Below are 16,910 nucleotides of genomic sequence, written 5' to 3'. Positions count from 1 at the left end.
TTGTGCAATCAATACAAAACCAGACAATCAGCTGCTGCCTCAGACAAACATTCTGCAGGAAACAACCTTTAACATTTATGTAATGGTTTTGACATTCAAAAAAAAAACCTATAAACATGATACTGACATTAATGACCTTGGAAAACGGTGTTGTGTTTTCAAAATAAGAGCGTCAGATTAGAAAACACTGCTGAATGTAGTTTGTTTAGTTTGTTTAGTTGAGACTTGAGACACCAGCTGCTTCATCTGCAACGAAATGGCTGCACACTGCAGATTAAATACACAAACACAAACTAATCAATTGGTGATAAAAGTTTTAGAGCTGGCTGCGGTTAACGAGCCGTGTCCCACCTGCTTTACTGCTCCACACTGAGTCGCCGTCTTCTTTTTTGGAAGTGGTAACCAGGCGGCCATGTTGGAGACGAGACAGCTCCACAAACACTTCATGCATGGCCTCTTTTTATTCTCATCCCAACAGTAAACAACCTGCCGCGCCCCCCCCCCCCCCCCCCCCCCCATCTGAGAAGCAGAGATGTAAAGAGAAAAAACAAAACAAAACAAAAAAACAAGTGCCTGGGTTTTGACCGACTTGGTTTCCTGTCGTGCAGCTCATTATCCCCGACATGTGTTGCATTATGCATAAAACAATCTGCTCTCTATTTTTAATGAGCATGAATATTAAAACTGCATGTTGCTCTTTGGTTCGGGTTGTGTGTTCATGTAGCTGTGTGCGCCGGGGTCGCGGCGATGACCTCCGCGAGAACTTCCCCAGAGGGATCAGATCCTATAAGATAACTAATGAAACCAAACACTGGCTGTTTTTAAGGCGGGAACCCGCTCGACTAAATGAGATGTTTACACTCCGTTAGATGCCGGAGACACTGACTCAGAGTAACGCGGCTCCTCGGGTTCACTCGGGCTGAGGTTTATTCTGGTTAATCTGTTTATGTGAAGCATCGATCCCCAGTGATTTACTCTGTCTGACGCATAAATAAACAACTTACCATTATATTCACGTCTGCAGCGAGTTAGACAGAAGAGACTGTAAAAAGCTCTGTATTGTCTATTCGACTGAGCTGCACGCCGCTGTTATTAAAAGGTAAAGGCACGGTGACCCTGGGAGTGGCAGTGAGTCATCTAATGCCGGCCGCTGTGCTCGACATCTGAATGTTCCCATAATGCTGTCTGGGTGAAAGATCCTGTGCTCCTGATTACTGCCGCTCGCCGCGCTCTGTCTGTAGTCTTTATGATAGAAAACCACCTGTCATGGCGGCGCTGTGGCCAAGGCTCCTCCTTTGTGGCGGAGAAAGGGGAAGAAGTCATGGCAGGTCAGAGACACGGCTCTGTGTTGTTGTTGTTGTTGTTGTTGTTGTTGTTGCTCCATAAACACCTGACTGCTGTTGGTGCATGAACAGAAAAGAGTCAGTATCTGGTGCGACACAGAGTCGATCAGGTAGTGCAGGAAGTGGATCACGCTGTCTCACACACAGATCCAGATCGTCTCAAACCTGCTCAGCGGGCGACATGTCCGCTGGCGACGCAGGCCTTGCAACAGCTGGGATGTTTTAAGCTTCCAGGAAGTTGTGAGCGTCGTGCTGCAGCGTCAGGTGTGTGGTTTTTTGCACAGATTAAAAAAACATGAAAGCGAGCTGTTTTGGTCCTCGGCTTAATGTCGCGATATTTAGGCTGGACTGTTTCCACTCGTTTGTTACCTCTGGCCAGGCTAGCTGTTCCCCTCTGTTTCCAGTCTTTATGCTAAGCTAAAGGCTACCAGCTGTAGATTCATGTCTGAAAATGTCTGACTTTTAACGCTCTGATGGAAAAACCAGGAAAAACAGCCAAACGCAGCAGAAAGACGTCCTCGCCCTGTCGGAGCGGGACGGATCTGGAGATCTGGATTCACGCCACGCTGAAATTACAGTGATGTCATTCTGCAGCTGTCGACACTTTCCTCACAGCTGATTGTTTTCGTGAGAGATTTTAGCAGCAGGTTCATCACAGAGCAGCAAGAGACCGAAAACACAAACACACACACACACACACACACACACAGCAAGACAGAAGACAGTGTGTGTGTGTGTGTGTGTGTGTGTGTGTGTGTGTGTATACCTCATCCTTTCTGCAGTGCTTGGGGTTGTTGTCATGGAAACAGTGTTTTCTGAGCTCCTGAATAATGGGAGGTTATGAATATGAACTGTTTGAGTTTTTAATTTATGTCAGAGGGAAAAGACGAGATCACACGCTCCGACTCATGATCGTTATCTCCAAGTTTCATAAAACAAAACGTTTAATTTTTGGTTTTCTGTGAAGATCCTTATGAACTCTGACTATATTCATCTTAAAGTCATTGATCATTAAATCATTATGTTGTTTTCATATCATGATTCAGCTCATTAACTTTAACGTTCACACCGTTTTACTGTACGTTGAACGTTCTTTAACCCTCATTGATTAATGTTGCATAATTAATATCGCAGACTATTTTCTTACTTTCCTGGCAGCTGTGGTTTTATATTTATTTCTGAATGCTACAAAAATCAATTAGCAGACTTGTAAAACCCTGTATAACCCATTTAAATCAACACCAGGTCTGCATAAATGAAAGTCTGATTATCATTGCAGGGAGATGCAGTTTTCGCTCAGATTGATTTGAAAAGTTAACACTGTGTTAATATCATTTTTAATTACATCAATAATTATTATTATTGACAACAGAACAATGTTTTCATCATCAATTGATTTTTAAAATTTTTTAAACAGCTTCCCAGAGCTGAAGGTGACGACATCATGTAATTAATCTGTCTCAGCGACAGTCAGTGCAGAAGTTGGAAACGGTGGATTGTGTTTTTCTTTCTTGCCGAGATGAATTTATTTTGTTTATTTACTTACCAGGGACGATGCAGTTTAACATTAATCCAATACAAAGCAAGACACTGATGCACAGACAGTTTATAGCTGCTGCTAGTTTTCAGCTCACAGTAATTAAAACTCTGTTTTCATGATCATAAAAACACAACACACTGCAGATATGAAAGTAAAATACTATATTGAAATGCATTAATTATGATGTAGAATAAAAGAAGAGACAAAACAAGTGATAATATCAAACAATTATCTAAAGATATACAGATGTACAATCTTAAAAGAGACAAATACTCAAACAAAACAATTAACAATTAATAATAGAATGAGTTGAACGTTCACTGTGATGGATGTGACGATCATCAGTTCTGGATCAAGTGAAGTGTGAGCGTCTGAACTGCTTTGTCTGATCTTTATGAGGTCACAATGTTTAAACTGTTTAAAGCAACATTTTAAAATGATGGTGTACATCATATACGCCACGAGGCTGACAGGCTCCGAGATGACAGGTGTAGTTTATCACCCGCCCACAGTGATAAACATCTCACAGCAATTTACAATTTAATAAGCATAAAACATAAACATGTGATACGTGCGTAATGATGCTGCTTATCTGCCTGTTGTAACACTTCTCTGAAGCTGCACACGTCATGATATCACTGGGTCAAATAAAAGAGTAAAGCTGTTGTGATATTGTTTGTGGCTGCACCATTACATCAGATAAAGAAGCATTTAATTCCCAAAGTTATAACCTTATGTATTTTGTATTTACCCGCCGGTCGCTGCTGCAGTCTCCTACAGAGGTCAGCTCTCTGGTTAATAACCGGTTTACACTGTCAAACTCTTACTCAGACTGTGGCGTCATCAACAAACACGGAGTTAATGATCAAACAATCTGCCGCAACCAACCTGTCACACACACTTTAAACATTTCCTATGAATTCAGACTCAGAGTTTCTGAAACAATGCAGCATGTAATACGGTGAAATATGACAGTGAGGGGAGCTGATGAAGTATCCAGCTCCAACTGATAAACTCTCAGGCTGACGGCTCTCACAGGGATATTTATTTTGGGGAATGACAGATGAGACATATTCTGTCAATTACCCCAGTGAGCGTGAAATGGCCTGTGCACGTCCTGTTAATGAAACAGTCGTTGCGCGTCGTGTGTGTGTGTGTGTGTGTGTGTGTGTGTGTGTGTGTGTGTGTGTGTGGACACAAACAAGTTGTAAGAATGATGATGTTGTTGTTGAGGCGGGGGAAAGAGAAGGGGGGGGGTTCGTAGACGAGCATGTGATGAAGCTGTCATGGAGGACGTGGGTGTTGGGAGCTTCGTTCAACATGGCGAGAGGGAAACTCCGAGCTAAATACTAAAGTGTCAAATGTATTGATCTTAAATCTACATGATTTTGGGTTGTGTAGTTAATAACCTCAGTATGTTATAGTGAAATCAAAATTTAATCAATGATTTTCCAACAGCATTCGTTCAAATTAAGCTATTTATAAGTTTTGCTATCGCTACATAGCTAACGTTAGCATTAGCAGCTGTTTACTTACCAGTCTAGAAGAAACGTTGTGAGTTCAGCATCAAACTTCACCAACATCTGTCTCCAGAGGTGGAAACAACCCTCTTGTTTTGATTTATTTCTATCACTTCTCTGTCCTCCACTGAAGCTAGCATGCTAACCAGCTAGCCCCAGCACAGTCGGACTGTCTCATCACTTTCCGTTAGAGTCACTGTGGCGTCCAGGCTTCCCTGAAGAATCAGCTGAGTATCTGAGCACGTATTATAACCTCTTGTATTGTAAACACGTAGATGGCTGAAGCTGTTAATGCTAACGTTAGCTACGTAGTGAAAATACAACTTTTTGATTGGTATCTATTTACCAACATAAAAACTGAACATGTGAAAACAAACGACAATTTGTTTCATATCACAGTTTCAAACATATCTCTGGGGTTTGTGATAAGCTATTGGTCGCTAATATCTAATATTGGCCACGATGATGTTAACACACTGTTAATTTAATTGGCAGCCATTTTGCAAAAACACATCCTAAGTCTAAACAATGGTGGACTGGATTATTTTTACTCAGTTGTTGTCACATGATCATAAGTCTTATATTTACTTCCTGTCTTCAGATCAGCAGCTAATTTAACTTCCTGTCAGTTCACTATGGAAACCAAAATAAAATCTGTCAGTTGTGCGTTAAATTGCGAGCAGGACTTATTGAAGTCCGACTGAAATGGCTTAGAAATCTGCTCGTAAATCACTTGTTCTTTGGGAAAAAAAACTAAAAGGGTTAAATTAGTTTTAATTCTGAATCTGAATAAATGTGATTTCAGTTGCAAATGTAATTTTCTTCTTACCATTTCAAAGGGAGCTGAATGGCTGCAGACTCTGAGATCTGAAACACTGAAGTGTCCTTGAATGCACCAATAGTCCCTGCTTGCAGATGCATTTCCACAACAATATCAAAACACTGATTGAAATAGAGAGGGATGTAAAGAAGGATTCACCTGCTCTCCTGGATGTTCCTTTTTAAAGAAAACTTCTTGACATCACAGCAGCGTGAACTGTTTCTCACCATAACAACATTGCTGGTGAACTGGAGCAGAAATCCAGCAGCAGTGTCAGTGAAGAGCTGTTACATCACCATGTTAAATCACACAGACGTGCCGGTGTGAACCTGGTGCTACCTGTGGCACTACTTCATGTGACTGCGTGGAGTATAACTCTGCAACTCTCTGTCTGTTTGGGGGAGAAACTGTCCCTAAAGGTGCTATGTGCAGCATTTTACCATCTATAAATCAGCAGCACATAAATTTAGGGACACTGCTGTAATAACCATAAGGGACCTCGTTAAGGCAGCGCGATAATTCACAGTCGTCAGTTTGGTGAGAAGCCGAGCAAAAGAACGAGAGAAAGCGACAATGAATGATGCAGAGAGGAGCTGCAGGAGAAATGTCCTCCTCCAAATTGTTTTTTGATTATTCCGTTCTGAAAATGAGTTAAAACCTGTTTTTAAATAAAACGCAGATGTTAGATAATGCAGCAATAATTAATTATCTCTAAATACTTTCTGAAAAACCATCTTCATTTGGCTAAAAGGGCAAAACCTTGAGTCATTGCTCCATTTCAGCAGCAGAAATGATGAATAAAGATGTTTGACTCATACTGTAAATGTAGTGCACTTAAAAGTTGAATGAATTAAAGTAAATGTGAAGCCTAATCGTAGTTAGGTAGTTTTTTTTCTGTGCCCAGAAAGTGATGGTTTAACTTTGTTGATATCATGAAGCTTTCAGCTTCTAATTTGTCTTAACTTGTCTCTTTGCATATGGACGATAAAACCTCCGGAACATGTTTCAGAAAGACCGAAGATTACTGTCATTTAGCTGCTTGGCTAACGCCCTTTAGCGCGGCTAACTCATTACTGACTTGTTTGCAAGAGATAAAAAAATAACTTCTTTATTAGTTTATCACAACTTTCTGTGAGTTAAAAAATCTGATCATCTAGCAGCTGCTCCTTCATGTTTGGTTGTTACAGAGCAGGTCGCAGTTAATACCTCTATTGTTCAGGTGTGTGAGCATGAAGAGTTACCGTGGCTACAGATTCTCGTGTGTGTGTGTGTGTGTGTGTGTGTGTGTGTGTGTGTGTGTGTGTGTGTAAACAGGCCTCATGAAACAGATGTGAGTGTGGGAGGTTGATGTCGTCCTTCTGACCAAACTATATTTCTGCTCTATTACACGTTACACTGACTCACCACCTCATGAGACTCTTATATATTGTTCATATATATATATCTATATTTATATATGTATATGTAGTGTGTGATCGTGGGATGTCTGTACAGTGTGTGGGCAGCGACTCTGTGTGTATCTGTGACTCTGATGATATATTCTTCCCTTTTATATGAATTTCTTTGTTTCTTTGTTTCTGTGTTTGTTTGTATGTACAGCCGTTCCTGAACCCGGAGGGGGGGTCGGACTGTGACGTGGTCCTCCTGAACCGTTGGAGTGTGAGGAACTACCAGGTCCAACGAGGCGACATCGTCTCCGTCATGTGAGTAACTTTTAAAAACAACGCGACACACACACACACACACACACACACACACACTGTTTCTTTAAAAAAACACACACACAGGGTGATGACATCAGCAGCTGCAGGTAAGTCGTGTGATGGATTTAGAAAGGACTTCCACGCCTCAGGTGTACCTGTCAATCAGTGGTATGGTGTACTGTGTGATCCGGATCAACACGACCGGGACGTTGGTCCAGATGTTTTCCCGCAGAAAATATTTTCACTGATCTAAAATATCAGAACTCAACAGCCACCTCGGTTCCAGCCACTCAGACAGCGCCACCAACACCAAGGACAGTGTCAAAAAACATACACCTGACTTCATGGAAAAAAACATACAAATTCATAGTAAATGATCCAGATCTGTCCCTGGTCCGTTTCCCCTCCGTCCACCAAGTTTGGCTCAAATCAGTTCAGTATTTATTGCGTAACACCGCAAAATATTCTTTTTTGGATTTGTAACTTTTATTAAAAATCTTTTATATCAACAAGAGAACAAGCAACATCATCAACAGACAATATTACATCTATATTATAAAAATTATGGACAGGAAGTCTATGCAGCTCCACATACTCATCCATGTTTGGTGAGAGAGTCGAAACAACAGTCGTGTTTATTATTCCAGTAAATATATCATCCATTTTGTCCGTCTTTCATTATATGAATCGCTCAGTTTTCTCTAAGTTTTTCTGTCGTTCTCATGAATCTCTTGATCATTTCAAGCCAATTATCGACTGTAGGTGTATTTAAAACATATTATTCAACTTTCAGTTTTGTGGCAGATTTGTTGTATTTTAAGAAGTTCAGGAGTAATAATGTGAAATGCTTTGCGGACATTTTAAATGGCGACTGCTTCTGAAATGGTAGTTTTGTTGGAACAATAGGACCAGTCTTCGTCTGGCCTTTCAGGCAGATGAGTAATTCATGTAAGAAGTGTAATTTAATTGTCAGACTGTCAAAGCTGAGCTGTCAGTGCCGCAGTGATATTTCACTACTTTTACTTGATGACACTGCGAGTGCTGCAAGTACCTCTTATACTCATTGTTTGTTTTTGTTGTTTTGATATTGTTCTGTATTTTGACACCATCTTACTTTTGTTAATCAAATTTTTGGATGCTATCACCAGCAAGCTAATTGATGCATTAGAGAGAGAATTAACGCCTCATGATTGTATCCCTCCACCAACCAGTCAAGTTACAGCAAATATGGTCACAACCTGCACTTCTGTTGCTGAGTTACAGCGTTGAATTATGACCAAAAGTGTTTTTGCAGAATATTATGATGTCACAGTGAAGTTGACCTTTGACCTTTTGGATATAAAGTGTCACAACTGTTTGAAAGTGTATTTTATTTCCAATAATAAGACTGGCTGTGTGAGCCATTGCGGCGCTGATTTATCACCAAGTTTTGCAGCTAAAGTTCGACTAAACTGAACGTTGACCTCAAATATTCTGACCTGCACAATCATGTTTTTATCTACTGCTCTTTGGCTCCGATGCTGATGATGTTACTGTGGAGGAGAAGGGAGATTAAAGTTATGTAATCCTGGTGTAATTCCACCGGGACTGTAGCATGTAGCTTCCCAGTTTAATGTGTTGCTGTATGTGCCTGCTGTGTGTTTCATTTCAAAACTGCTGTTACACATGCAGATGTCAGAGTAGTGTCACGATACCACAGTGTTGGTAGTCAGCACCAATATCACTTCAACTCCACGATTCATTAAATGAAAATATTAATTTAAAAAGTCTGTGATATTTTAACAGACTGTACAGTGATGAGTGTAGCTGCTATTGTTGTGAGCACCGAGCTATGATCTGTCAATGCATTAGCATAAATAAGCTAATGTTAGCTTGTTTAGGCTAACATGGTGACAACTTATAATGTGAGCTGTCACCATGTTAGCCTAAACAAGCTACCGCTGGCCTAAACAGGTTAATGTTAGCTTGTTAAGCTAGCTTATAAATTGTCACCATGTTAGCCTAAACGAGCTACCGCTGGCCTAAACTGAGCTCTGTGTTGAGATCTGATGTCCGTCTCTGAGCTGCTGAGAACAGTCTTTTGCTGCAGTCATTCTGCGTGTTGTTGTTATTGTTCGGTGTGGCTGCCTTCGTCTTCTCTCCGAGTTCTCTACTTAGGGTACTGTAGAAAAATAAGTACCGCCACATTTTCACATCGATTTTGTCAGCCCTCGAGACATTGCTCGTGGTGAGGAGCGTGGCTCCGCCTCCAGGCTAAAACACAGGTGTATTGTGGGGCTGAAAATGTTTTGGTGGGTTTTTTGTTGTCATTACAAAAGCAGTGTTACAGCTCCAGCTGTGGTACAGCACAGGTATGACTTCGTTCCTGTTCTGCGCTGCAGCAGGAGCCTTTGGAAATGAGTCAACACCACTAACTGTACGTCACTTACATGGAGCAGCTGTAAACAGAACCTCGATGACAGCGTGGTCCAGTCAGACAGATCCAACACGAGCACTAGGAGCCGTCACCGCTCATTAGACAAACTTTGCCTGAGACTCACTCTGAGTTTTTTTTTCTTGTACATCTGAAAGCCGCTCCAAAGTCTCTGTGACGTCGGTCCTCGGTCCCAGACGTCTGCGGTTCCATTAACACTCACGTTTCTGTGGAGAAGCTGCGGCGTCGCCAGCTGCTCCGAGACCAGCCACAAGTGAGATTTCACACGAGGAAAGTGACAGATATGACTGCTGTTGGGAGCTTTTAGACGGTGCTGTCAGGTTTTTCATTTTGAGGTGTTTGCTGTGAAGCCTGTGGAGGTACAAAGACTAGTGACAGGAGGACAAACCCACTTCCATAATTACCCCTGGATGGCAGGGACATGCTGTTTGTTTTTGTGTAGAAAAGAGATGTTTCTGAAAGTCTATTCCTGGCAACTCAGAGAGCAGCAATTTCAGCTCATCTGAGGCTGAGAGTTTAGCTCCTGTGTTGTGGCTGAGCTCTGCTTAATGTGGCGTTCTTGACATAATGATGCAGCGTCACACAGCTGGACAGACACTAATTACATAGAGCTAAAAAATAAAAAGGCTTACAGAGATATTACATTCACAAGGCCCAAACTGCGTTTTATGAGGTCAGTGTGACCTTGACCTTTGACCTTTGAGCACCATAATCTCACCAGTTCATCCTTGAGTCCTAGTGAATTTTTGTGCCAAATTTGACGATGTTCCTTTCAGGCGTTACTGAGATATCGTGTCCATGAGAAGGTGGCGAACAGATGGACAACCTGAAAACAATATGGCTGCTGCTCTGACCGTCGCCAGCGCGGGGGAATAAAAAAAGGAAATGGCGACACTGATTCTGTAAAGTTCATCTGAGCTCAGAAACACTGACATTTAGATTCAACCTGCCCCCCTTGTGGCATTATCAGCCTCCCCCCTCCTCCCTCTCTGTCCCTTTCTGTCTGTTTGTCTTCCCGTCTTGATGCGCACCTGTTTACCTGGCAGCCCCTTTTGAAGGAGGGATTTTTTTTTTCCTCAAAGCAGCAGATAAGTGGCGTCGTCCACACGTGAAACAGATCTGTATCAACTCACCTCATCGCCGGGGATTTTGTTAAAATCCCTCATAAAGCCGCATCTATCATCCGCCAAGAATATTGCCTCGGATTTAAATTTCAAATGTGATACGGCGAAACTACAGAGGGGGGGGGGGGTGAATCCTGCTTATAATTGGCACTCATTTTAAAGGAAAATTGTTCAAGGGAATATTCCAGTCCATGGAGTAATATCTTATTTACAGAACGCTTCTCATTTTCAGTGCATGCTGGCAAAGGAAAATGATTGTGTCCCTGTATTTGTGAGCGGCTGTACAGAGAGCTGAGCGCTGCCACGGGTGTTTGTCATGCTCTCAGCACAGACCATTACAAACCTGATTGATTTTATGTTCGACTGTGAACAGAATCATTTGCCTCTGAGCGGCCTCAGAACTGATTCCTGCAAAATATCATTTTCTCCGGGATCGGGAGGAAATGTTTCTTTGGGGCTGTAAATCGGCGCCACGAGAGATGAATGGAGTCCCCGCTGCTGGCCCGCTTGGTTTTTGTTTACGTTGAAGGGGTTAGATGACAGCCATCTTGGATCGGCGGGGGGATAGAGGGCGGCGATGGTGAAGTTTCACAGTCTATGAATATTCATTGAAAACATGGAAACCTTCAAACGAGCCGAGCTTCATTCCTCTGCGGCGTCATCCTGTTGCTGATTCTGACTCTGGGTTATGGGTCTGATTCCACCCAGGGAAACTCAGGGAACGAAGGGAAAACTGAGGGGTCCTGGGTTAAAACCTCTACCTGGTGACATCAGAGAAAAATCCACTCAGTGCTGATGTTCAGATAATGACTGCAACTGGGTTTCAGAAAACTGTGACACTTAGAAACAGCTAGTTTGTGTGGTGCAACATGTTTTTAATTAAGGGATGTTTAAAGATCCACTTACTTTAGAGCCAGGCTAAGAACAGTTGGAGCATCCGGCTCTGAAACAGCTTTGAACCAAGGCTCTGATTAATACTCTCAATAGCTTGTGAATAACATGCACATATAAACACTGTTTCTGCGTCCTTTAGGCCTTCCTCATAAAACATTTGAAAAGCCATTGTTTTTTAATTTTTTAATAATAGGTCAACCTAACTAAAACTAATGCAGCAGTCCTGTATTAAAGCTCCATGTTTCCATCTCCTCTCTCAGCTTCTCTCTGCAGCTCTAGTAACAACAGGTCAGTCAGCCAATCAGAAGAGAGGAGGCTCTGTGCCTCTCTTCTGATTGGCTGACTGTTTTCTGAGTGATCCAATAAAAATATAGCAGATTTCAGGTAAAAACACTCAGAGAAACCAAATCCTGCAAGGTTTGGATGGTGGGTCCAGGTGGGCGGGGCTTGGTGACTGCTTCGTTGTGACATCACAAAGTTCCAGAAGTCCTGACGGCTGGTTTTAAGGCTCAGTTTCTGAATACAGGCTGTGTGCATTTCTCTGTGGACTGAGGCTTTGATACTTTCACAGTATTAATATAGAAGCTAGAGCTGATCTATAATCACACTACACATGGACACAGACCTTTAGACTGTATGGGAGCTTCAGAAAACTGAATCAACATAAAACTGTCTTCAGTGAGGAACTGGGATCTTGTGGTGTGGTAGAATTGTTTTACTAAAGAGAGGAGTCTGCTTCCTGTCTCCTTAAACAAACACAGATGGATTTCATGTGGCTTCATTCATCCCTGTGTTCAACTCTCTCACAGCTTCACAGCTTTGTTCAAGGAGAAGCATAAAGATTTGCTCCTTATTTTGTACGATGTGGAAATGACGACCTGCTGTGCAGATCTGTCCGCTCCAGCTCGAGGGGATACTTGTGTTCCTCAGCAAAATGTATGAGATTCAACCCTCGGAGTAATTGAACTCCCCGGTTATTGTCCAAACTAGAGAAAGTATAATCTCGTCTGCTGAAGTAGAAACGTAAAAAAAGTTAACAACTGAATCAGGAGCAGGAAGCCTCCCTGACAGCGTTCAGACTCCTGCAGCCCTGTGAGCATGTTTTCATCCCTGCCACAGTTCATTTTAATAAGTTCTGTCATTTCAGCTCATTACAAAGACTGTCTTCTTTTTTTACCTACATGCCTCCTTCACCGATGTCTCCCGAGATTAAGGCAGACGCCAAAACCACATGTTTAGTTGATTTTTTTTTTTCCTTTTTTGTTTTTTTTTTGTTGTTGATTTTTCACAACTGCTAAAACACACAGGAGAGAAGCAAAAAAAAAACAAAAAAAAGAGGAAATGAAGTACAAACCGTTCAGGTGAGGAAACATAAAAAGCCCATGGGGTTTCTAAAAGCATCTCAACCCGAACGAGATGACAAACAGAGATGCAAATGACAAGAGAGGAAACGCAGGAAAAACAACAACGCAGAAATAACAAGGAGAGGAAGAGGGAGGGATGAAATAAATGCAGCCTGTTTGTGTGTTTGAGGCTTCAACATGTTGGTAATGGAGTTATAACTGATGATGAACAGATACAGTAACAGATTATATTGTGATACCTTTTGTTAAAGAGGACAGTTTATTTTTAAGTAAATCAGTTTTGAGGTTACTCATAACGTAACCCCTTGTTCTCTACATCATCAAGGTGTTGACAGAGAAATGAAACGACCTTCAAACCTTCACCTCAGATCAGAGTGTGTTATTCAAGGCTCAGATTACATCATAAACACATGATCTCTGCACGTTCAGGAAACTTCTGCAATGCGTTCAGTAAAAGCATCGACCTCCGAAGCTGAAAAACAGGAGACAACACTGATGTGGTTAAACCTGCAGTTCCTCTAACGGCCACTAGAGTCTGGCTCCAACACTGAGTCAGTCCCCATAGACTCCCATGTTAAAATGTCCAACTTTACAGCAGAAATAAACATGTTTACAGCCTGGTACAAAAACTGTTTTGGTCTGTAGAGCTAATTTCCTCTTTCATGACACCTGTTTATATAACTCACCTGTTTACATTTTGTTAAGGACTACAGTTATGGAGGATTGAGGGCGTGGCCTCTTCGCTGTGTTTAGCTGCTAGCTGTCTTCTCGGCGTAAACAATTCACTGAACGTGAACTCTCTGTGTTTGTGGTGTTGGAACCTTTCGGAGGATTTTTTGCTTAAATATCAAACAGATAAAATGTGTTGTTTATGGTTAATTGACATGGGGAAGTCTGTGCTCCTGTTTTTTGAGTTGAGTGAAATATGTTAGCACTAATTAGCAGGTATCGGTCCTGCATTCGCCGTGCTTGGCTTGTTAGCTTAGCTCGTTAACTGGCTTATTAGCCAGCAAATGAATTAGCCTTGGGTTAGCCTTCGAGCAAGACGCACAGCTATGCTAACAATGTTGACGGGAGCATCTCAGAGATAAAAAGTTCGTTTTTTTCACAGTAAAATGATCAAATCATCTGTACTGTCTCGTTCCATCTGGAAGCTGAAAAATCAAATCTGCAATACAACGTCTGGCACATTTTACTGTGTGTTCAGACCCGTCGGGGTTCATGTAAATCCCAGTCTATGAATGAGTATGAGCTCCCATCATCTAATAACAACCACTGCCTTCACATTAAGAGAGGAACAGGAGCTGCAGCCAGTTTAATAAACTTAATAAAGCAGATGAATACAGCAGTACTTTCATTCAGCGATAAATGAAGCAGGCTGCTGTTAATTGTGTGTGGATGAGCTATAAATTACATCGCAAGTCTGGCAGTGCAACACAGGGCGTATGTAGTGTACGAGTCTTTTTTCTTTTGCCTAATTAGCTTTAACATAAATCGCTGTGACTCTGTTAGTCTCAAATATATGGAACAAAAACATTAACATGAGGGAAAAGATGTTTAAGAGGAGATCAAATGGAAGATATTTGATTTCTATTAAGAAATAATGTCGTGTTTTCATACTTTTCTACCCTTAAATGAAGTAGAACCAAATAAACTGGACTCTCTTTCCTCCAGTGAGCTCACCACACCTTCATACAGTATGACCACACCGCTTCACACATCTTCTCACATGGCGTGATCTGCTGTTATGCATCAGACGGCGGCCGCTTCCTTCGGCGTACTTCATAAGGAGACGGTGAAGGAGGAAATGAGTGGAACGGGCCGCGGCGTCTCGTCTCATGTGGTCAGATTCCTGCTCAGCGGAGCAGGAAATGAAGCACTCACGTCTTCTTACAGTTAAGATTTATGGCCTCGCCGATTTGCTAATTAGCTGGTAAATAATCAGGAGTAATCCAATAAGGCAGAGAGTGGAGGGGCCTTATCACGGCTGTTTACCAGCTGAACGCTGAGATTTAATGGATTCCTCTATGAAAGGGACTGTTTTAGAAGTGTGTGTGTGTGTGTGTGTGTGTGTGTGTGTGTGTGTGTGTGTGTGTGTGTGTGTGTGTGTGTGTGTGTGTGCATTTGACTGTGTATTAGACTTTCTCCTCTTGTGATTTCTCAAACTTAACTCATCGTTTTTTCAGTAATACTTGGAGGACGTGTTGAAATCAAGACGACATGACGGTGGACATCATTTCTGTGTGTTTTCAAATATCAGAACAGTTGTGGCGCCGTGAGGCTCCGACCTAATCGCAGCCCCTCGGGTTCAAATCAGAAAAAAAGCAAAAAAATGCCCAAAAAATGAACTTTCCTTTAAGTTCTTGAACAGTTTAAAGGAACTATTTGTAAGTTTTGCAATCGCTACATAGCTAACATTAGCATCAGCAACTGTTTATTTACTCATCTAGAAGAAATGTTGTGAGTCAGCATCAAACTTCATTCCTTTACTCACCAAGAACCGTCCCCAGCTGTGGAAAGCAATCCTTGTTTTGCTTCTATTACTATCACTTATTTTCTTATACTGAAGTTAGCATGCTAACAAGCTAGCCCCGCCCGTCTCGTCACTAGTGTCCAGTCTGCCCTGAAGACGCAGCTGCTCAGAGGACGTATTAAAGCCTCTTGTCTTGTAAACGCAACAATGGCTGAAGCGCTTGGCACGGCGCTCCCGGCAGGAAACCAGCTGCAGAGAAAAGTCACATTTAGCGCCTTTAAACTGAAACAAATTCCTGCCAGTAATTATCCTGACACTTCAGCTGAAAGAGATTTAAGTTGCTTCAAAAGTTTTCTGATGAACATTTAAGCGGTCTCTCTTTTTTAATCAATATATTCTTTTATAGTCGGTTATAAATATCAAAGTAATTGAATGGACGGAGGCTCTGTAATCAAAAGGACATTTCACACTTTGAAAGGTCAGAACTGCTGCTCCACTGGTCCATTTTGAAACGACCTGAAAAACAAGAAGAATATGGAAAAATGTATGAAATTTAATTCTAAGCACATAGTTTGTGGGGAAAAAAAGAAGAATAGACTGGAGGATTATTAGAAAGTGCATAATAACCCCAGATGGATTTATTGAGACAGGAATTAAATGGAGAGTATTTATCATGAAGGAATATAATACAAACTGAAAATGTATTACAGCATAAAGCAAAGCAAGCAGAATCTGTGGATACATAAATGTCCAAATACACATGATGAGCAGCTGTTAGTCGTATTTACATTAATAAGTCAGAGTTCATTATTTCTGTCAGTGCAAACTATAATCATAGCATAGTACAGTTGGTAGAGAATAGCTGGGAGTCCCTAATCTATAAGACTATACATGGAATTCATGTGGGGCTCTGAAACTAATTTCCATTAAATTGGTATTAAAGCTTCACTAATTAAATATGCCCACAGAGGCCTCAGTCTTAAAGAAGGAAAAACACTCCGCAGCTCGTCCAGTCCGAGCCTCAGTGTGAGGAAGACACAGGTGTGTTTACTGGAGCCATGAAACCGGTTAGTACTGTACAGTGTGTGGTGTGTGTCTGAATGAAAACACAATAGCACTAATAGCTGCTAGACGCCGGTTTGAGGAACTTCTCTCAGAGATAAAATTAAACTGATCCATTCAGTCGTCCTGCGTTTTACCTCCTCGTTCTGTCTGCAGGCTGAAAAACAAAATCTTTTACTTTTACTTCTCTCTGGGGAATAAAAAAGAAAAAATGTTGTGCCTGCATTTGTTGTGCTTGGCTTTTTAGCGTAGCTCGTAAACTGGCTTATTAGCCAGTAAATGAATTAGCCTTGGGTTAGCCTTCGAGCAAGACGCACAGCTATGCTAACAATGTTGACGGGAGCATCTCAGAGATGAAAAAGTTCGTTTTTTTCACGGTAAAACGATCCATTCAGCCGCCCTGTCTCGTTCTGTCTGGAGGATGAAAAAGAAAAATCCAAAAAAAAAAGAAAAATTGTAATGTCTAGTATTTTATTTATATGTTAGGACTAATTAGCAGGTATAGGCTTGTTAGCTTAGCTCATTAACTAGCTGATTAGCCAACAAATGAATCAGCCTTGAATTAGCCTTCGAGGAAGACGCCCAGCTGTGCTAACGATGCTAATGGAGCGTATGGTTGTCACAGTAATGGGT

General features: G+C 41.6%; 1 protein-coding gene across 1 annotated transcript in view; it reads left to right on the top strand.

Annotated features, from left to right (window-relative positions):
• The window catches only part of immp2l (inner mitochondrial membrane peptidase subunit 2), a 132,508-nt gene that overhangs the window by 16,924 nt on the left and 98,674 nt on the right, over positions 1 to 16,910 (top strand). The window contains exon 3 of the mRNA XM_056387103.1: positions 6,823 to 6,926. Coding sequence (XP_056243078.1) covers positions 6,823 to 6,926 — 104 coding nt within the window. The remainder of the gene's footprint in view (positions 1 to 6,822; positions 6,927 to 16,910) is intronic.

Source organism: Seriola aureovittata, chromosome 10 (genome assembly GCF_021018895.1).
Source record: "Seriola aureovittata isolate HTS-2021-v1 ecotype China chromosome 10, ASM2101889v1, whole genome shotgun sequence".
NCBI classification, from domain to species: Eukaryota; Metazoa; Chordata; class Actinopteri; order Carangiformes; family Carangidae; genus Seriola; species Seriola aureovittata.
Note: the sequence above shows the minus strand (reverse complement) of the source record. Positions and strands in the feature narration are given on the sequence as shown.